Source organism: Exophiala dermatitidis (genome assembly GCF_000230625.1).
Source record: "Exophiala dermatitidis NIH/UT8656 unplaced genomic scaffold supercont1.7, whole genome shotgun sequence".
NCBI lineage: Eukaryota > Fungi > Ascomycota > Eurotiomycetes > Chaetothyriales > Herpotrichiellaceae > Exophiala > Exophiala dermatitidis.
The window spans coordinates 645,675-666,157 of record NW_008751652.1 but is presented as its reverse complement, the minus strand read 5'-3'; the positions used below and the strand labels follow the sequence as shown (position 1 = coordinate 666,157).

General features: G+C 50.5%; 6 protein-coding genes across 6 annotated transcripts; 2 read left to right on the top strand and 4 right to left on the bottom strand.

Moving 5' to 3' along the window:
* Nucleotides 1-114: 114 nt before the first annotated feature.
* HMPREF1120_08063 (uncharacterized protein) lies at nucleotides 115-4,893 on the bottom strand (the record flags this gene model as incomplete). The annotated part of the gene is made up of 1 exon (XM_009162304.1): nucleotides 115-4,893. One exon carries the CDS (start codon nucleotides 4,891-4,893, stop codon nucleotides 115-117), a length of 4,779 nt encoding a protein of 1,592 aa, XP_009160552.1.
* Nucleotides 4,894-5,646: 753 nt separating this feature from the next.
* On the bottom strand, nucleotides 5,647-7,208 carry HMPREF1120_08062 (aspartic-type endopeptidase (OpsB); the record flags this gene model as incomplete). Its single annotated transcript, XM_009162303.1, has 2 exons — nucleotides 5,647-6,780; nucleotides 6,843-7,208. The coding sequence occupies 2 exons, from the start codon at nucleotides 7,206-7,208 to the stop codon at nucleotides 5,647-5,649; spliced, it is 1,500 nt and encodes a 499-aa protein (XP_009160551.1).
* Nucleotides 7,209-10,332: 3,124 nt separating this feature from the next.
* HMPREF1120_08061 (uncharacterized protein) lies at nucleotides 10,333-12,278 on the bottom strand. The gene is made up of 2 exons (XM_009162302.1): nucleotides 11,559-12,278; nucleotides 10,333-11,514 (listed from the first exon to the last, which is right to left on the bottom strand). Exons 1-2 carry the CDS (start codon nucleotides 11,921-11,923, stop codon nucleotides 10,692-10,694), a joined length of 1,188 nt encoding a protein of 395 aa, XP_009160550.1. The 5' UTR covers nucleotides 11,924-12,278; the 3' UTR covers nucleotides 10,333-10,691.
* Nucleotides 12,279-12,601: 323 nt separating this feature from the next.
* On the top strand, nucleotides 12,602-13,903 carry HMPREF1120_08060 (uncharacterized protein; the record flags this gene model as incomplete). Its single annotated transcript, XM_009162301.1, has 1 exon — nucleotides 12,602-13,903. The coding sequence occupies one exon, from the start codon at nucleotides 12,602-12,604 to the stop codon at nucleotides 13,901-13,903; it is 1,302 nt and encodes a 433-aa protein (XP_009160549.1).
* Nucleotides 13,904-14,368: 465 nt separating this feature from the next.
* HMPREF1120_08059 (mRNA (guanine-N7-)-methyltransferase) lies at nucleotides 14,369-16,264 on the top strand (the record flags this gene model as incomplete). The annotated part of the gene is made up of 1 exon (XM_009162300.1): nucleotides 14,369-16,264. The coding sequence occupies one exon, from the start codon at nucleotides 14,369-14,371 to the stop codon at nucleotides 16,262-16,264; it is 1,896 nt and encodes a 631-aa protein (XP_009160548.1).
* Nucleotides 16,265-16,753: 489 nt separating this feature from the next.
* Nucleotides 16,754-19,017, bottom strand: HMPREF1120_08058 (uncharacterized protein). Its single transcript, XM_009162299.1, has one exon. It carries the CDS (start codon nucleotides 18,750-18,752, stop codon nucleotides 17,049-17,051), a length of 1,704 nt encoding a protein of 567 aa, XP_009160547.1. The 5' UTR covers nucleotides 18,753-19,017; the 3' UTR covers nucleotides 16,754-17,048.
* Between the last annotated feature and the right edge of the window lie 1,466 nt (nucleotides 19,018-20,483).

Genomic DNA, 20,483 nt, shown 5'->3' with positions numbered 1-20,483 from the left:
GGTCTGTACAAATCGCATCCATTACTCGTCCCGTCCATTACTGCTCCTCCGTGTAGTACTAGTCTATACAAACATAACCCAATGCTGGTAGGTACTGCAATGTGCCGTATATCTCTATTGATGATGCCTTGGACCCCTGTGCTGGCCCCGGCCTCGACCTCGACCATCACCGCCACGGCTTGAACGGCCACTGGCACTGGCATTGTGTCCGATTCGTTGTCCTGGATCCAAAGGTGACGCCGTCGTCGTGATTGCCCTTTCGGCCCCGGCTTTAGCTGTCTCGCTGCCTATCGTGGCTGTAGCTTTTGCTTTACCACTACCTCGACGGTGTCCACCTCGACCACCACGGCTGCCTTTCCCTCCTCGCCGAGCTGGAGCTGTTGCTGTTGCTGGTGCATTAGCAGCTTGCGCTTCCTCTTCCTGCACGCGTCGACTCTCATTGTCCCACCACTCCTGAAACTCTTGCTCCTGCTGGATCTCTTGGAGCGATCGTTTCGCCACAGCCTCTTTGACCGCGATTTTCTCAATCTGCTGCTGTGCCAAAATCTCCGCCATTGATGTGCGTGCATCAATACCACTGGGCGTCCTAGATGGCAAGGGCGTATGTCGCACCGATTGTATCTGCGGCGCCGCCGGTTTGCTTGTAGGAGGTGTAATGCCAGCTGGAAGACTTGCTGGACTGCTGTTTCCTGGTGGGATACCGGGTTTCCGACTGGACGTACCGCCTGCCATAGCTTGTCGCTCCGAAAGAGGCTGTTTGGGAGTCTCCTGTTTGGAAGTCGTCGATCCGAAGGACTGTGCTGGCACGACTGGTGAAGAACTAGGCTTGGGCGATTTTGGAATCGTCTGCCACGGTGAAGAAGGTGTTTTATTCTCGGCCTTTGCTGATTCTGAGTTCTTGGCTTCCTGTTGCCGCATCTGTTGCTGTTGTCTCTTTCTTTCTTTTTGAGAGACCTTGGGGGCCGTCTTAGAGGCCATTGAAGCTGTCCGCATTGCTTGGGTCAGGCTCGACACCCCCGAGGAGGAAGCCTGCTCCATTATGCCTTTCAGGTCAGTTTTAGCCCCGCTGATCCTAGGCGTCTGCCAGACTGCTTTTCGCTCAAACTCTCTGGTCGACTGCACAGGAACATCGGGAATGATGGGTCTAGCGCCGGTAGAGCGTGGCGAGATCTCCAAATCCGCCCGAGGAATGCTCCGAGCACGATACGACCCGGCATCGGATGGTCGAGATCTTGGTGCTGCAACACTCTCTTGAACCTGCGCCGCAGGCCCTGGCAAGAGATCTGGATGCTCGTCATCCATGTCGAACTGTAGCTCGTCTCCACCATCGTTCGCCAAGATGGCTGGGCTCGGACTGGGGGTGCTCGCCGGTGAGTCGGCTAGTGGCGTAGGAAGAGGGCTTCTAGGAATGAGTGGCGAGGACGCCTGCCGCTCCAAGCTTCCGGTGCGGAACTTGATGGTAGCAGCATGGCGCTCTTCATCTTCCACCAGTCTCGATCTCAGTTTCATGGAGTCTATCCTCCGTTGGCGCCCAGCCTCCACATCGTCGAAGAGCTCAGGGTGTTTCTCAAAAAGTTCAGTCTCGGCACGCTCGCTGCGCGAGAATGGCAGATAGGCCAATTGATTGGCCTGTGCGACTTCGTCGAGCTCGGCCAGTAGATCCTCGTCCAGTTCGTCAAGCAGCCGCATCTCCAACATGCTTTCGAGGTTGAGGCAGATGTACTCAAGTGCTGCACGTTTGAAACTGTCCACTGAGCATTCGGCCACAGTATTGAGCAGTGAACAGACATTCCTCACATTCACAAACTTGCCCAGCGTCTGTTGACAGATCTGTGCCAGCCGGTCTAGCATCAGTTCGTTGGCGGCAGACATGAGCTCGATCACGATGTCGATGAACGCGTCCAGGCTATCACTGACGACATCGTCGAAGATCTCCTCCCCAGTATCGGCGTAGAGGTGTCTTAGCACCATGGAAAAGATGCGCTCATCAATATGTTTGAGATCCACTCGCACCGCTTCAGACGTATCCTCGGCAACATTGCGTCTGGATGACATCCACAGTCCGCCAGCTCGGCCGACGAAGAGGCCCTCGAAAAAGGGACAGCGGACGCAGAGCAGGACGCTATGTGCGGGAAGTTCGACTCCATCTGCCAGCTCAATTAAAACATCAGCGTCCGAAAAGAAGTTGCTGTCTAGGATAGCGAGCTCCATGTCATTGGTAAGGCTGAGAGTAGGATCGACCATGGTTCGCACAGCACGCTCCAGCTGTTGCAGTTCGAGATGAGTCGCGATTTTCATGAGCTCGATGCGGACTGCTCGGTAACGGGGAGCAAGGTGCAGTGCCTTGGATGTGTAATGCCAGACATCGATCACATTGTCCGTGTACAAATAGAAGACAAGGTTTATCAGAGTCAGGAAGTCGGCGCCAAGGAACTGCACTTGTATCTGACCGTCTTGTCCATATTCGATGGATACGACGTCTGGGATGGAGAAGTAGTATGTCTCCTGGAATTCAGCCAACGCGCTTCGCATGACGCGGCTCCTGGCTTTGAGCAAGAACGAATGGATTGGAAGGCGGACATCGGTCAGGTTGGACGTAACCCATAAGTCATACTGGGTTTGAGCGAGAGGTTCGTATTGTTTGCAGATATTGAGGATATCCTCTTCAGCAGATGGTGTACGAATAATGGCTCGGCTAATTCGGGCCGGTTCCACTTCCTCCGTCGTATCCGTCTCGGTCGTCCCGTACGTCGCAAAAGGAAGTAGAGAGCGCACATCAGCCCACAATGATGGTGGATCCGGGACGATTTGATCTCGCGTCACTGTACAGTCCTTGCGTACGGCCATGAATGCTCCAAAGGCGTTGCTTCGGACCGCAATAGCACCGGTCATATTGGGAATACGGACAAATTTATAGTCTTTGGCGCGAGTGGTGCCGGTATTCGCTTCGCGTACGCTTTTGATGTTTGCGCGTTTCTCCTTTCGCCATACCGATCCGGAAGCCGTGCAAAGAATGATCGAACCGTTCTGACCGGCGGCCACATCGACAGCCGCCATATGAGCTTTACGGATCGACCACAAGCGCGATGGCGGCGGTAAAGCGTTGCGGGCCTTTGTGGGATTCGTCGTAGAGGTATTTGATGGCACGTTCTCAGACACCTTGGGCACCTCAATAGAGAAAACCTCGCCATAAGATGATAGAGCACAAATCGTGTTTCCTCCGCTCGTGATGTGCTTGATGTAGTTGGCCTCCATGTTGTACCTGGTAGGTAACATGTCAGACATGTAGTAGTTGGTAAACGTCTCCAGCGGAAACAAAACCTTGGTCCAGCCGTAATGTGTGAATACAACAACTTCGTGGTTTTCGAGTAAGACAACAGTGGCCCGGTCAGTCGCGCTAACAGATTGGATTGGTGATTGAAGAACAGATACTCCTACGCGCCGCGGTAGCACCTGTATCTCAAGGGAGCGAGCATCTGCGTCCATCAATCCGAGTTGACCGTCGTTTTTGCCAAAGGTGTATAGCGCGGACGAGGTGTAAATGGCAGAATGAATGGCGGAGGCCGCTGCACCAATAACGAGCTCCTTCTTTATGTAGCCATACAGCTGGCGGGGCGTCAACTGCATGGGGATCTCATTCGGTGGCACTTCGGGAAGGGAGTATCCCAGTTGTCCGTACAGATTGCTGCCCCAAGTATAGACTTCACCTTGTGAACAGACAGCCACAGTGTGGTCTTGACCCAAAGCTATTGAAGATACGCGGCGTTTGGCCAGCCCCCCTGTCTGGATGCACTGAAATGTGAACGATGTATTCTCATCGCCAGTACCCAGGCGTCCTCCGCGGCCAAAGCCACACATATGCAAATTAGAGATGGGATCATCGGTCAGAACAGCTGTATGTAGCTTGGACATAACCACATTCTGGATTGAGATGGGTCGGTAGCGGATGATGGCGGGGATATCGCTTCGAGACAGACTGGCAGTATTCAAGGCCAGCTCTTCATTGACCAACGTTTTCTGCCTCAATGCAAGATGATCATCGAGAAGGCGGCGCAGTAAATGATCGGGACGCTTGAAATGGAGGCGCTCAGGGAACTGCCTGTCATCACCGTCTCCCACACCGAGGGACAAATTCTTGTTGCTCCCAAAAGCGTACACTTCGTCGCCGACCAGATCGACCAGGGGCGAGAGGTGGCCTTTTGCCTTATGATTGCCTTGTTCCTCCTCATTGTAGTCCACCCCATTGTTGCTGTCATTATCTCCCAGGCCAGACGGCAGAGTGGATGGATCCTCCTGAATAGAACGAGGTGCGATGGTTAGCCCAAAGACTTCAAAAGGACTGTTGCCTTCATGGTCTTTAATCTTCACCAGGCCGCCGGCGTGGGCGCGTTGAGTGGTGGCAGTGTAGTCTGTGGCATGTTGTATGTCCCGCGCCATCAAAGCATGGGCAATGGAAATGTTTCCAAAGTAAAGAGCTCGATGCAGAGGCGTCCATCCACTCTCGACATCTTGGGCGTAGAGATCCACGAATGGCATTTCCAGCAATGCCTTGACGAAAGATAACGCTTCCTCCGAGCGCGACGAGACGGCATGGTGCAGCAAACTCCTGCCGAAGGCGTCCTTGGTGTTCACTTCGGCCCTGGTGAGGACCAGACCTGCACCTTTGCCTGGTGTGGTGCTGCCCGTTGCATTGCCCAAACTCTTTCGCGCTTTCAGTGGTGTCTTTGGGGACGCGGCCAAACTGCCTGGACTACCGATTTTCAACCCAGTGCCCCCAGTCTGGCCGCCACCGGAAGCCTTCGAAGGCCCCGAGGTGAAGGTGGCGTTCGCCAGGTACTGCCGAAATTTATCGACATCATCTTCGAGCAAGTAGCGCCAGAGATTGTGGCTCATGTGGTATGCGGAAATGGTAACGACGTCTCCGAGGACCGCAGGAAGGCGCCTCGCTGTAACCTCGCTGGGTCACGGCGTGTTTAAAGGCGCGGATGGCGGACGGAGACAGAGTTGGTGGGGTGAGGACAATGACTCAAGCGGAGGTCATCTTGGAACGCTGTGGACGGTTCAAGTCGTAGAAGACGGCGGGTTGTTCGCGAGGGTATACGATGGCGCAAGGATGGGCGTTTGGGATAAGAGGATGGTCAGAACACTCAGGACTCGCGGGATGGTGAGGCAATATATCCAACGAGGGGCAACTTTGAGTCTCGAGGTCGCGATTGCGATGAGTTGAGTTGGTGTCAGTGTGCGGAGCGGGAAGAGCAAGTGTCGGGTGCACGACTCCGCCGCCAATCAGACGAGCCCGTGGCGAGAGGAGCCTCGAGTGATTCGAGAGTCATCATGTGTCAAGAGATGTTGATATCGGGATATATACAGACGCGTCAAGGTGTTTAAATTGCAATATATCCGCGTGCAACGAGACACGGGGAGCCCCCGCTACTTTATCTTCCGGGCTGCGTGATGCTGGAAATGGCGGTGTATGCTGTTCATTACTACTAGTGGTCTCACAGGAGCGTGCGTGGGTCATCGTCCCCGATGGACTATGCGCGGGCATCGATATAGGTGAACAACTGTTTTCGGTTTAATCTCTCTATGTTTACTACTTTGCGCCGTTCCTGGATGCGTTTATGCCACCATCATCAAGGCTCGCGTCTATAGCACCATGGCTCCGGCCACCAAACCCAAACCCAGAAGGGCCGCCGTGGGTGCTGCCGCGTTGGCTCTCCCGGAAGATGTTGTCGAGCCTGCAGCAGTTCCCGTCGCAGCCTGAGCTCCAAGGTTGAACGTCGGCGTCCCAGCAAAGACCAAGGTCGTGCCCTCCGCGCTCGCCGTCGGAACAGACGGTTGCTCCGTCAGCGCCGCGCTCGAAAGCTGTGTCCCGGTCGCGGTGGCGGTCGAAGATGCCCCTGGAATCGCGGTGCCGGAAGGAATCACGGCGATACTGGATGTGTCCGTTTTGTTCTCTGCCGCCTGAGCCAGAGCTGCCACGCTGTTGGTGATGTCAAAGACGGCATATGCACTTCTCATGAAGGTGTCTCCTAGAATACTGACCCCATCGATTGGAGGCCCGAAGCCGAAGTCGCAGCCTCCAGACTTATCATTGAAGTTCTTTCCCGGGAAGATTTGATTGCCAATAACTTGAGATACGGGCACCTTGACCGTCACCCCACCATCGCCGCCAAAGGAATAGTTGATCGACCCTTTGATATTCGAGAATTTGCAAGGGACAGCATAGCTTCCTTCACCAACGTAGACTGCCCCGAAGCCGTTGGCTAAAGCGTTGAAAACATCGTCGGTGAGGAGAGTCTGACTGGTACCGGAATCGAGCAGGACTGATTGGGCATAACCGTTGGGAGACAACTGTGTCGTCTTCCCAGTCTCATCCGTGAAGGACACGCTTGTCAAAGTGACATAGAATTCAGAGATGACGCCCTCGGGTCTTTCCTGCAGAGGAAGGGCAACAAGGTCGCCGGTATACTTGGTGGAATCCACGCCGCCAAAGATGATTGCGCCCTTGCTGGCTTGGAGATCGTTCAGGTACAGGCTGTAAGCCTTTCGATTGATGATGCCGGCTGACTGTAGATTGTCCATCACGGACGGATATACGCCTTCCGGACTGGGATTATTCGCCTCGTTTGTGTCAAAGCCTACGCCCATCACGCCGTGGGGATCGTACAGTGTTGATGCCACTCCAATCTGCTGTTGTTGGATTGGGGCGGAACCGCCCACAGTGACGGTATCAGTCGCCCAGTCGCCGCCATCACTATCTCCTGGTGCGGCGTACGTCTGGACACAGGTTAGTTACGAGTTGGCAAGCTGCGGTAGCGTCAGCCTGAGATACCACTTACGATGTTGAAGCCACCTTGGTCAACGACGTTGTATGTACTCGAAGCTGTCGGGTCAAAAGATCCCGCGTCGCACCCGCCGTTCTTGCAGAGGACGGACGAGGATGCTGGGACCCATAGATCTGATGATCCCGTGTCGATGGTGACAGCAAGATGCTGAGCAGGTGTACCGATGGTGACGTTGACCAGGTATTCGAGTTTGTTCGTGTTTTGAGTTAGAGGAGCATCAACGGTGCTATCCGAGTTCTGTCTGCGTACAAGACCCCGGTCAAACGGCGAGCGTACCTCGACATCCAAGCTGAGGTATCCTGGAGACGCAATGCATGTACCTGTTAGAGCTGCAATTGCGGTAGCACAGAGTATTTGCATGCTGCCTGCAGCGTCGCCGGTAGGGCGTCTGTGGCACTTGCTGCTTCTGCGGCTGGGCAGAGACCGCGATAAAGGAGTATATTTCTCCGGCCAGGACGTGGTAGACTCGACGTTTGTTTATTATCTCGAGAAGTAAATTAGAGGGCAAGACAAGCTTGACTTGATAAAAGCTGAAGTGAATGAGGTCAAAGACGAAGGGAATAGGGAGCGGTGGCGGTAGTAGCCAGCATTCAAGTTCAAGTTTGTATTTGTGTAGCACAGCGGCTGAGTGGCCGTGTCGGAGGGAGCCACTGCAGGATGGATGCAAGGAAGGGGCGACTGCGAATCGCTGGTGCTAAGGTAGAACGATAAAACCTCGAATGACAAGGCTGGCTGAAGTCTGGTCGTACGGAGGATATTGTCGGGACCGCCTCCAAACCGGTGCTGGTGTCGGGTGGCATTCATGGTCATGGTGATGATGCACATGGTAAAGGTGAATTGCCTTCCCGCGGGTTTGCTGCCATGTCCTGCGGCCGGTTCACTGCTTGGTCAAGATGACCACGTCAGCTCGCTCGAATCTCACATCCCAGCCAGTTGGTGTCACCCTGCATGAGGTGCATAACTGAATGCGGATGGACGGCTGATGATGCCTTGTTTTTTCAACCGCGAAAGGCCAATTGTCGCCGTCTCCCATGGGATCTGAGGAACAAAGGCCTATTGTAGGGCCAGCGACCGGCTCCTGGTGGAACACATTGTGTCTCTCGACAGCTCATGGACCCTGTCGTTTCAGCTTTCGCTTTTGCGAGCCAGTATGGTACTTTTAGCCCATGACGATTTATTAACCGTGCACTCCGTCAGCACTCGTCGGTTGTTCCCCCCACCGAGTGCACCACAGCGATACGATCGTCCATAGCGATACGATCGTTTTTCTGCACGCGGTTAGGATATATTCTGTTTACAGCCGCCACAACGATGGTTTTATAATATAAGCGATAGCTAAGCCTAGTAAATTAGTACTGTAATCGTATCGAATATAAAAACCTACTATCCGAGAGGTCGTGGTTAATATACTCTCGAAGTTACCGTACGTAGTCGACTTAGAATATAAAAGTACTAAATATATAACAACTACCGTCGATATAATATCGATTAAGAACGTATATCGACATTATATAGCGATAGTATAGTACTATAGTAACTTATATACGCGAGTATATAGTATCCCGTAAAGATCTTATTATCGTTATCTCGGCGCGTAACTCTTAATATAATAGCCTTATAGAGGCAGTAACCTATATATCGAGCCTATCGAGCGTATCTTGACGTCGTTAAGCCACCTCTGGCGTACGTCGTCGTCGCTCTGCCTCTTACGCTATATCGAGAGCCGCGTCGACGAGTCGCTTTTATAGTCTCTTTGCTAGTCGGCGTCTCTTATAATAGTCTAATATCTTAGCGTCGTTACGAGCCTGAAGGCGTCGACGTGCCGTCTCGACGTATATAACGCCAATTAAGGAGGTTTCGATACGTCGACGCCGTCGATTCTCTCGTAACGTACGCGCACGTTTAGCAGCCTTAGTCTCGCCGAGTTGGTAAAGCGTCTCCTAGCTAATATACGTACGCTCTATTACGGCGCGGCGAAACTTACTAAATAGCGTAGCTATTAGCGAACCTACGTCTCGTACGTTCTCTAATATTATATCGGCGTACGTATTAAGCTAATATATACTCTTTCGCGGCGTACTATTAACGACGAATTTAACGTATAGATCGTCGTCGTCGTCGTCGCTCTCGTTAGAGCTATTCTCGATAGTAAGGCTATCGAGTACTTACTTCGGATTAAACGGTACTAACCCTATCTTCTTAAACGATAAGCGAATCGTTAACGAGTAAAGTATCTTCGTACGAACCGTATAAAGGCTCTCTAAGAACTTATAACGCTAAAATATAAGATCTTCGTATCGTATAGCACTATCTATTAACTCCGTATAATAGTACTTTAACGGTTAGAATACTACGATATCGAGAGATTATAGAAGGTACGTCGAGTACGGCGATAAGTAAAAGGGTATAATTCTCTCGTCCTAGTAGTATTTAATAAAGCTATACTCGATATAAGAGTTAAAGCCGTCGCTTATTAATATCCTATAGCGCCCTTTTATACGTTCTTTTATTCTTCTATTAAAATAATATATCTACTTAAGTAGTATAGTATTATTTAAGTAACCCGACTCGGAGAAGACTAACGCGTATTCGTTAGGTAAGCTTAGGGTTATAGAGCGCTCGCTAATTATATCGCCTTTAAGAATAACGAATAGATCGATAAAGTCGCCGATAGCGTTAATAGACTTAATTAGTATATAATACTCGCGATTTTCGGGATTAGGAAGATATAGACGCTTATTCTTATTCTAACGCTAAGTAATAACGTAGTACGCTCTACTAACGCTAATAGAGAAGCCGGTCTCGTCTATATTCTATATATTATCGTCGATAATAGCGTATTACTCTTTAATAGTCTAGAAGCGATAAAAGTACTCGATAATTAAGATATAATACTCTATCTCGATAGACTATTAATAAATATTAATAGGCTTTCGCTTCTTAAATATAAACTTGGAGTATCTATTAAGAAAGCGCCGCGTCTATTTATAAGATATACGGGGTTAACTATCGTTATCGTCGTATACGTCCTACGTAAGTTATAGTATACGATTTACTATTTAAGTAATTATCGGAGGCCTTAGGGATAGCCCGAGATCGTTATAGTACTTTATAAGCGTATAGAGAGCCTTCTTCTACTCGTTAGAGAGCCTCTTATTATATTCTTCTCTTATACTGGCGCCTAGTATATCTCGAAGTCGTCTACGTACGCGTTAAACGGGGGCGGCGAATATATCGGCGGCGGCCTTTATATTAGGATAATCGCCGCGATTATACGCGTCGTAGGCGTTAAGAACCTTCTCCTCTATTAATTAAGCGTTAGTAGGTATCGTTGGTTATATATATACGCGTTGAATAAAGAGTATATAGAATTTATAGAAAAACGATCGTATCGCTGTGGACGATCGTATCGCTGTGGTGCACTCGGTGGGGGGAACAACCGACGAGTGCTGACGGAGTGCACGGTTATAGAAGATAGATTAAGTGGCAGGTCAGTGCTGATGATACATTATTGGAATCCCAGCAATATCCATTTGATTAGTACAGTAATCATCGATTAAGCTTTAACAGGCTGACAATCCCTCCGAACATCTATTTATGCAACAGGGCGTCCTAACCATATTACGCTGATTCTGATGAACAATGTGCATCAAACCGCCACCGTTGCCGTGCACCAGGCTGCAGGCGGCCTGTCCGAAATTGGGCGCCCGGATGCACAGCTTGCATCACATAGATCTGTCCCGCCAACAGACAACCAGACGTAAGGCTGAATGCAGCTTGCGCCCCAGGAGCCCACCAAGTCCCTGCGGAAGGGGTCCTTGCATATTTGCCCCTTTGCTCACTTCACTCGTGTTTCTTGGTGACTGTGCTGTCCTCACCAGTAGAGTTCCGGAATACGATCTCGTCCCGAGCCCAAAGCAATGCAGCGGCAGCTCCGCAAGGACCTATGGCTAGTGTGACGAGTGCGACCCCCAAATATCCAGCGAGGTTACGTTTCGTCGAGAGAGGTTCAGGTCTGGCGGCGACTTCCAAGGTCAGGGCCCATACGAGGGTTGCTGTTACTCCAACCAAAATATCCCATTGCAGGAACCAGAGAGCCCCGTCCGCAAGCACCTTCACCTCATGTGGCCCGAAAGGTAAGACGGGGACAAAGATCCTGCTCGGTTGTAGTTGGGGTAGGTAAGTCGAGCTGAACAAGACTGGAAATGCATAGGCAAGAAGAGACAGTATCCAGGGGAACAGATGAGATCCGGCCGACACCAGGATAGCCAAGATATAGGCGCCACGTAAGTACTTGATCGTTTCTGTCCGCTTGGCACTTTCGGTCAAAGTTGTAGCCCTTGGATGCCGATTCAGGACAACAGACGTCAGGATATACTGCGTGATCCCGATCCAGATTGACCAACCCTGTTGGATGCCGGTCCACGTCTGTTTGGCTTCGAAAGATAGCCAAGCCGGCGCAGGAAGGCACATTAAAAGAGACGGGACGCCGAATCCCAGCAAAATGCTCACGGGGGCCAGCGCGAGCTTGGCTGGGGTGTTCACGATAAGATGGAAATCCCGGGGGTTGACCGCGGTTGGCGAGAGCCCTAAGTGCAGCGCAAACCAGAGGGGTATGATACAGGCGTAGCCAATTATCGCAACCCCTACACCCAGTAACGTCGTACTGCTGCCATCAGCGATGTGAACTTAATCTCCGGTGGAACTTACGTGGTGAGCCAGAACTTGGTCTGGTTTCCTGCTCGCAGACCCTCAATGGTGATCAAGATCCAAGCCGCAAGAACCTGGCCCCCCAGGTATAGAAAAGAGAGCGAGACATCCGCTCGGTTCCCATCTATTGCTGTGTAGAAGAAACTGACCAGCGTGGTCAATTGTTTGTCCACTACCTTAACTCCCGTGTATGTCTGTTTCATGGGAGCTGGAGTAGGACCTGGAATTACGGCGCCTGGCTCGCTCTGCTTGCTCAAGATTGCCAGGAGACCATTCTGGTAGGGAAAGACCCAGAGAGTCCAGAACCCGCAAAGGGAAAGGAATATAAGAAGCGCTTGAGAGTATGTGAGCGCCGGCTTGGCCATTGGAAACAATACAGCCCTGGGCTCGGTTTGTCGGCTATTGTATAAACCGTTCAAGTATACAATGTTAGATATGTAAGAGATAAAAGAGTCGCAAATGGGGCGGGCAGGCAGATAGATATAGCCATTGCGTTGACGACAAGGCAACTGGTAGCCTTACCGCAGCTGAGATGTCAGCCTCAATGAGCGAGCGCACAAATGTAAGCTTGAACATGGCGCAATGGTTAGTCACAGGCATTGTCATTCAGCTGCAGCCATCCGTGGTGATCTTGTCCAACCAGCACTGGCCTTGCATGCTGACCGGTGACGGCGCCTACATAAGAGGCATCAGCTGAAAGTGAGGTCCGATCGCCTGGAGGGACGAGGCTTTCTGCAGTTTGTCTGTCCAAAACATTGGCATGTGCATTTTAGCCGATGCAACCAATATGGCAACTCCTCCGAGCCCAGCGTCTGGACTAGCCATATCAGGAATAGCTCGGTGCTATACGAAGCATTTTCTTCTTGTTCAACTTGAACTTGAATGTTGAGAAGGACTTTTGCGATACTGTACAACGTTGTATTTTGTCAGAGCTGCGGACAACTTTTGCCATTGGGCCTGTCATTTTCAGGATTCTGCAAACGCCTGCGGATGCATTGAATTTCTCCTGGGTGCAACATCGCCAACTTATATTCAAAAGTACAATGCCGAAGCGGAAGCGGCAAGATGGAGGGGACGACGAAGATGAGCTTCAGATTGAGGACCAGGCGCTTCGGATAAAGGTCACGAGGTTAAAAGCGAAGATGGACCAGAGTATCAAGCGCCTGCACGCTGCTCTCAAGCTTGCCCGCGGGTTCGAGCGCCAAAAACTCGGTCGCCGCCAGAAAACAGCCAGTGATGAGCCGCAGACCCTTTTGCGGCTGCGTGAAGAAGTCATTGTGCTGAAAGAGCTGCAGCTCGACCAAACGGCGAAAAGGTACCTCCTGAAGCACTTGTTCAGGGCTAAGCGGGTGAGGGAGCATCCGGCATTCGTCCAAGTCTATGGCACCGAACCTGCCATTGAACCAATGAAGTCCACTGCGGAGGCAAATGTCTTGGGAAGGTTGTTCAAGTCTACTCCCGTGAAGAACGTTGTTCCCGAAATCATGAAGGCGATCTATGATGTGCTGGGGATACCTCAGGCTGGGTCCAGTGATGATGTGGAAAAGAAACCATCGACTCTTGAGCAAAACAAGCAAACAGCGCAATCCAATGAAGACGAATTCCATGGTTTCTCAAGCGAGCAAGGTCAATCAGAAAGTGCTGCACCACCGGACCATCCGGAGAGATCAGATTCCGAAGCAGACCGCCTTCTATCTGAATATGCCGCTGGTAGGTTGGCATCTTCAGGAGATGAGGAATCAGAGAGTGGTGAAGCAGCATATTTGAGGCGTTCAGAAATGAGCAACGGCACGTCCAGGCGGGACATTTCAGTGTCACCAAGCCCAAGCGGCTCTTCGGATCATGACAGACGACATACTAGCGATAAGAGCTCGGCACCGAGGGTCACCTCAACTGCCTTTCTACCGTCACTTAGCCTGGGTGGATACTACTCTGGGTCCGAGTCTGAGGATGAGGACGCACCTAGGCATCGTGGCCCGCCTGAACCTAAGCCTAGGAAGAATCGACGAGGACAAAGAGCGCGACAGCAACTGGCCGAATTGAAATATGGGAAGAATGCTAAGCATCTCGCAAAGCAGAAGGAAAAGGATTCCAGAAATGCCGGATGGGATCCTAAACGAGGCGCAGTAGGCCCAGGAGACAATCCTAGAGACCGCTCGAGAAAGGGACTCAACGCAAAAGCTCCACACAACCCAAGCGCTGGACAGACGCAGCCACCAAGACCAAAACCAAAACAGAGGGATGATCAGGGCTCCTTGCACCCTTCTTGGGAGGCGGCAAAGAAGCGGAAGATGCAAGACCAGACCCTGCCGGCCTTTGCTGGGAAAAAGATTACTTTTGACTAGGCGAAGCCCTATGAGGCATTCAATACGACAGTATACAGGCTGGAATCTAACACCCGTATTGACTGTCTCTTACTGCTACACTCTCCTGGCTGCCTTGATCTCTAATGACTTTGCGGTAACGTAAAATCCCCCGGACATCACTACAATAGGCTGGCACCTAATAAGGAGTGCTGGCGCTAAACCACAACATTATTGTACGGGACTATAACGCGCTAACCACAAGCGCCATCTTAACCCTCTAGCGCAAGGCGCGTACGCCATACTTTAAGTTGCGCTACTATATTATTGTGGTCGCCGACTTCCAGCTTCCCAAATACTGTGACAACCAACTGCATCTTGACCACGACCCCCAAACGAAAAGACTTGCACACTGTCTTACAGTCTGAGTGCAATCTCATTCTAGATTGAAATAGTTGCGGATTTGCACAAAGGACACGCTTCGCAGCTCAAACCCTCCTCTTCACAATGTCCGATCCTCCGACAGGGCCTGTTCGGCGACGTTCCTCATTTGCATACGACCCTGCACGAGACATATTCAAAGAACTTCCTGAGACAATAGCAGAGAATGCCATCGCTGAAGATCCAGAGAGAAAGCCGGAGGATACCTCTGCCGTAACATCGAGTCCAAATGTTCAGGAACAGGCACAAGGTCCTCCCCGGAAGCGGAGACGATCTGGTTCACCTGAAACGGACACCAAATTCGAAGAGCAGAAGCAGGACGGTGAACAAACAGGGTCTCCCAATGCCAACAAGAAGAGACGCAGGTCGGCGTTACCACAGAATGCTGAGAAGCCGTCCCACGACCAGCAGACAAACGGCTCTCACAAGAACAAACCTGCACCGAGGACCCCAGCCGATCTGCCCCGGATACCGCGCAAACCAAGGGAGGAAGGAGAAATCTCTACATCACGACCTATTCCTTCTGCTTTCAGTCGAAGACCTGACCCTGATGACCGACGCAGAGGTGGTGATGTTCGCAGGCGATCTCGATCCCCGCGCCGACGCTCGCCTGTCAATCTCTACCGCAGACGATCTCCCCCAAAAGAGCGCCGTAGGTCACCGTCGCCAATACGTGATTCTCCTCCTCGAGAGATTATCCGCCCTGGAGGGGCCCGTGGTCGTGGTCGCAATGTGCTTGCGGAACAACAACGTCTGGCCGCCGAGCGAGAACAGAAGAATGCAAATCTACATACGCTAGCAAATCGTGGTATTCAGGAAGTCTCCAACCAGTTCTACAACACACGGCCCGAGTGGGTGAAGGAACGCGGGCGTGATTGGCGTCGCAATGAATCGCAGATCAAAGGTCTTCGAAGCTTCAACAACTGGGTAAAGTCCGTCCTCATCCAAAAATTCAGTCCGGAGGAGAAGGTGGAGCCTGAAGAACTGGGATGGGGCGAGGAACCAAAGGAGCCGGAACTGCAAAGACCTCTTGCTGTCATCGACATTGGATGTGGCAAAGGCGGAGATCTCGGAAAATGGCAGTTGGCACCCCAAACGGTCGGGCTATATGTCGGTCTCGACCCAGCCGAAACAAGTATACAGCAGGCTCGTGAACGCTATCAGCAGATGCGACGGGGCCGCCGCCCGATCTATGACGCTCGCTTTATCCCACAGGATTGCTTCGGTGCATGGCTTGGCGACGTAGGCATTGTCCGTGAGGTTGGAATCGACCCGTACGTTGGCAATGGACAGCCAAGCCGCCATTCTGATGCCGGGTTCGACGTTGTGGCAGCCATGTTTACCATACACTACGCATTCGAATCAGAGGAGAAAGTAAAGATGATGCTGCGCAACGTCGCAGGAACCTTGAAAAAGGGAGGCCGTTTCATTGGCGTTGTACCAAACAGTGATGTATGCGCAGAGCATATCCAGAAATGGTTTGCCAACAAGGCGGCCAAGAAGGCGCAGGAGTCGCAGAATGGCAGCAGCGGCGAGCAAACTGCCCCCAAGGAAGAAGGCGAGGCACCAGAAGATGACCAAGAGGAAGATGGTCCATCGTGGGGCAACTCGATTTACAGAGTGCGTTTCCCAAATGACCCTCTCCGACCCCTTCAACCAGATGGATCTTTCCGACCTCCTTTTGGCTGGAAATACATGTATTGGATGACAGAGGCGGTGGATGTGCCTGAATTTGTTGTGCCATGGGAGGCGTTCCGTGCCATTGCCGAGGGGTACAACCTGGAACAGCGCTACCGGAAGCCTTTCCCGGAGATTTGGGAGTCCGAGCGTGGCAATCGAGAAATGATGGCGCTCGCAACTCGAATGGGAGTGACCAAATATGAAGGCGGCGAACCGGTCTTGTCGAGCGAAGAAATGGAGGCCGTTGGGTTCTACCATGCTTTCTGTTTCGTCAAGGTTTAGCCGCCAGGACGCCACGCTGAGATCGTGCTTTGCTGGTTTGCCGCTCGTTGACGTTCTATCACATAGCAAGGGGGGTTTCCTGGGCACGCTGGGTTCTGGGACGCCCAGACAGACTCGAGCGGGACAGAACAATCTGACTCTGCGTCGTGTCATCTGCTGCTGCTTTTATCTTGGCAGCGACCTTACAGGGGTGGCATATTACTTGCAGAACGGGGCAGTACGGCCCTGAGGCGTGAAGCCTGAAATTCAGTGGACTGGAGGACAGCATGCATACAATGCAGCCTTGAGGCCGTGAACATGGCACATGATGAGCAAAGTCGACCTGTACAGATGCAGTTTCGACCCTTTCAGCACGAGCATAGCATAGCATAACTTAGTATGAGGAGAAATGCCTGCAAGAAGCGCACAAAATCTCTTTCTGCCACTCCAGCCTGTTCCTCTCAGCAATGCCTGTGTGCGCACCAGTACACAAAAACTAACTATTTAGACGAGGAAATCATTTGTTGCAGGAACGCTTTCAACGACCATTCCGACAACGTTGGGCAAATGCTCGCTCGTCATGGCTGCAAAACCGCTACTTGGTGAGGGTGAAGAGAGATTTGATTGAAAGAGCAATGCTACCTGAGATCGACGAGCAGAGAAAGTTGACAACACTGAGCCGACCATGGCCGAAGCGATGCCCAAAACACCCAAGCGCCTTACCATTACCCATTCCTTATTGTCTATTCCAACGCCCCAACATGAAGGTCTAGCAAATGGCCATCCCTCCAATCCGCTTCCAGAATTATCGACAGAGCACTCTCTTCAACACGTCCTGGAGCTTGTGTTCGAGATCTGAAGGACAGCTCCAAGCACGCCAGGCGACAAATCCATCCGGACGGACCAGCAGCGCACCTGTCGCCGAGATGCCTGCGGCAGATTCCCAGGCTCCTCTCGATGCCACAAGTTCGCAAGCAGGTTCTGGTCCAACACGGTAGACTCCTATTCCAACACCCAGATCAGAAGCGACTTTCGGCGCATCTTCGTGCCATTTCCGTCCATCTGCGCCAGCCAGGATAACGAACGATTTCCCCAGCACGTCAAGGGTCGAGATGCGTGGGCCCTCCGACTGGACCCAGATATGCGGGATACGAGAACCGGCTTTTCCATCAATCCCAACTATCTGGCCCAGGTAAGGCACGAGACGCGTCAACCTCGACAACAGAGGGGCTGTATCTTCAGGAAAGATAGCCTGAGAAGTTGAATCATACGTGTAGCCATATCCACCGAGTCTAGGCATTCTGCGGAACAGGGACAACATTGCCGGTGGAGATTTCCACATCAAAAACAAGCCATGCTCATCGGTTCCGGCGCCCGACTCATCGGATACAAGACGCGCGATCGGAATCCGCTCAGCATCGTAGGTGTTCAGCAGCGAGGGCGTTGCTTGTCTATTCAGAACAGCAGCCAACTTCCACGCCAGGTTGTGGACATCGGCAATGCCAGTGTTGGCACCTTGACCGCCCCAGGGGGGCATTTGGTGCGCCGCATCACCGGCGAGGAAGATGCGGCCGTGCTGAAATCTCTCAGCGACCCGCACACTCGGCTCCCAGGGGAGAATGCTCTTGACTTGGACGTCAATGTCAGGTATCCCGAGTGCAAGCCTGATCAAACCCGCGCAGCGCTCGGGGGTGAAATCTTGAGCTTGCTCTCCCTTTTTGAGGTCGTACGAAAGATGAAACACCCATCGGCTATGGTTGTCGATGGATGTGAACAGACCCCTGATGACTTCGGGCTGTTCGCGTTCGATCAGACACATGCTGAACTCGCGGCCGCGGACCAGCTCGCTCAGGTCCGCTTCGAACAGAATATTCAGAAGATGGCCCAACGTGCCTGCTCCGGTCGTCGACACGCCGAGCTTATGTCGGATCGGACTGCCGGCGCCGTCGGCGGCGATCATGTACGCTGCGCGGACGGTAGACTCGCTGGCAGAAGAGCGGTCCCGCAACGTCGCCGTGACACCATGGTCATCCTGCTCAAAGGCAACGCACTCGACGTTGAATCGCAAATCACCTCCTCGATCTCGCGCTGCCGCCAGTAAAACGGGTTCAATCATATCTTGTGTTGCCCGGCATCCCTCGACTGGGCCCAGACTCTCCAAGTACTCGGCGCCTGGCATTCTTCTTCGCGGGCCTGCCTCTGTTTGTTCGCTGCTGCGAGCAATGGGCTCGATGACCTCGACGAGCGAGTGGCCTTGATATATCCCTATACTGGGAGACAACGACTCCCCGGCCTTGCGCACAGCTTCGTCGATCCCGATCCCGCGGTATAGTTCCATTGTGCGCCGGTTGAGCCCGCGTGCTCGGGAATGGATTGATGTGCCTGCATGCCGCTCAACTAGTAATGACTTGATTCCGAAATGAGTGCTGAGAAAGAGAGACGCAGAGAGCCCGACGATGCCTCCGCCGACAATCAATACTGGAACTTCGTAGTTGTGGCTTTTCGCCATGGTGTAAGGTAATGACTGTGGGATGTATTGTACCTACCGAATAAGGTACCGATCGGAAAGAAATATGTCCAGAAGAAAAACAGAAGTTAGGAAATCTGGTCACCTACGAAATAGCATTCACATGCTGTGCTCTGCTTTCTCTTCCTGTCCTTACCGTATGGCCGAACAGGCAGCTGTTATGACCGAACTTCAACGGACGTACTAGTGGTGAGCAGTACTGGAGAGAGACGAGCGCGGACCCCGAGATGTTGGAACCGGGTCCGCGTGAAACAAGGGTCCTGACAAGGCTAGACATATAACAAAACGGGCACCCTTAGATGCCAAGCATTATAAAGACGTCGAGGACCGACTTTCGGTCTCGACTAGTGTCGTACGCTATCGTATAACCCCTAGAAAGTATATAGTCTAACGAGACTCTAGGCCCCGTTAAAATAGAATAAGTCCTCCGTAAAATTATATTTAGTAGCGGCGACGAGATAATTCTCTATCTTAAACTAAGGTTCGTAAAAACTTCTATACTCTCTTAAAAAGAAGAGAAGTATAGTTAATTATCGAGAAAATCGATACTCTTCTACGTAAAATCGATTAAAGATAGACGAAGTTATCTCGATATCTAGCGAAACTAACTAATAAGGAAAATTTCTAGCTCGAAGCTCGTCTTCTATACTCGACGAATTCCTTCTAATTCTATAGCGAAGACTTTCGAGAGTTATACTTTTCGAATAACGAGAGACGATAAAAATTTCTTATCGAGAAAGATAAATTATAGTAGTAAATAGTAACTTTCTTTCCTAAAAATTTTAGTCTCGCTACCCTTAGATACCTTTAGCTATAAATAATAGCTAGTAATATATATAAGATATAGTACTAGTAGCGACGACTATCTTAATATTCTTAATTACGTTCTATCGATCTAGATATTATAAACGATAATATTATCGAAGAGCTCGATATATTAATAGAGAAAGAAATATTATTATTAAAACGAACTCTTTATTAGAATTTTATCTAAACTATACTAGTAAAGACTAGATAGTTATCTAGATCTATCTAGATCTACTTATATTATTATAGATAATAGAAAATAATAAATTAATAGAAGAAAGATATATAATAAGATCTCTTAAGGGGATAGAGTACTATTTAGCTAGAGATAGTCTTAAAGATCGAGAGCTAATTATAAAGTACTCTCGCTAAATAAGGTAGAAGCTTCTATAAAGAATATATTCTTCTTAAGATTACTTATCTTTCTTCTATTATATATTATCTTCTACTTATTTCTTATTTATATTTCGTAAACTACGCTTAAAAGCTCTATTATACTAAATATTATATAAATACTCTCTTAATTCTAGTAATAGTAGTATTAGAATATAATATCTCTATAGAAGAAGCTAATCTATAGAGAATATATAGACTTCTAGAAGAGAATCGTCTAGAAAATCTCGAAAGAACTATAACGGCTTTTACCGACTATTTATAATACTATAAAATTTTCGAAATCTTCGCTTTAATATCTACGAATAGTCTATTAAGGATTATCTTCTTATCTATAAACTTAATAAATATATCTAGATCTTTATCTAGTTAATAGTATCTATTATTAGATCTATTCTAAGATATTAACGGAATAGAGCTTAAAAAGTCTTTAAAATATAAGAGTTATTAAAATAATAACGCGATACGAATCTAGCTAATTTATATTAAAAGGTAGTTAGATATAAAGAAAGT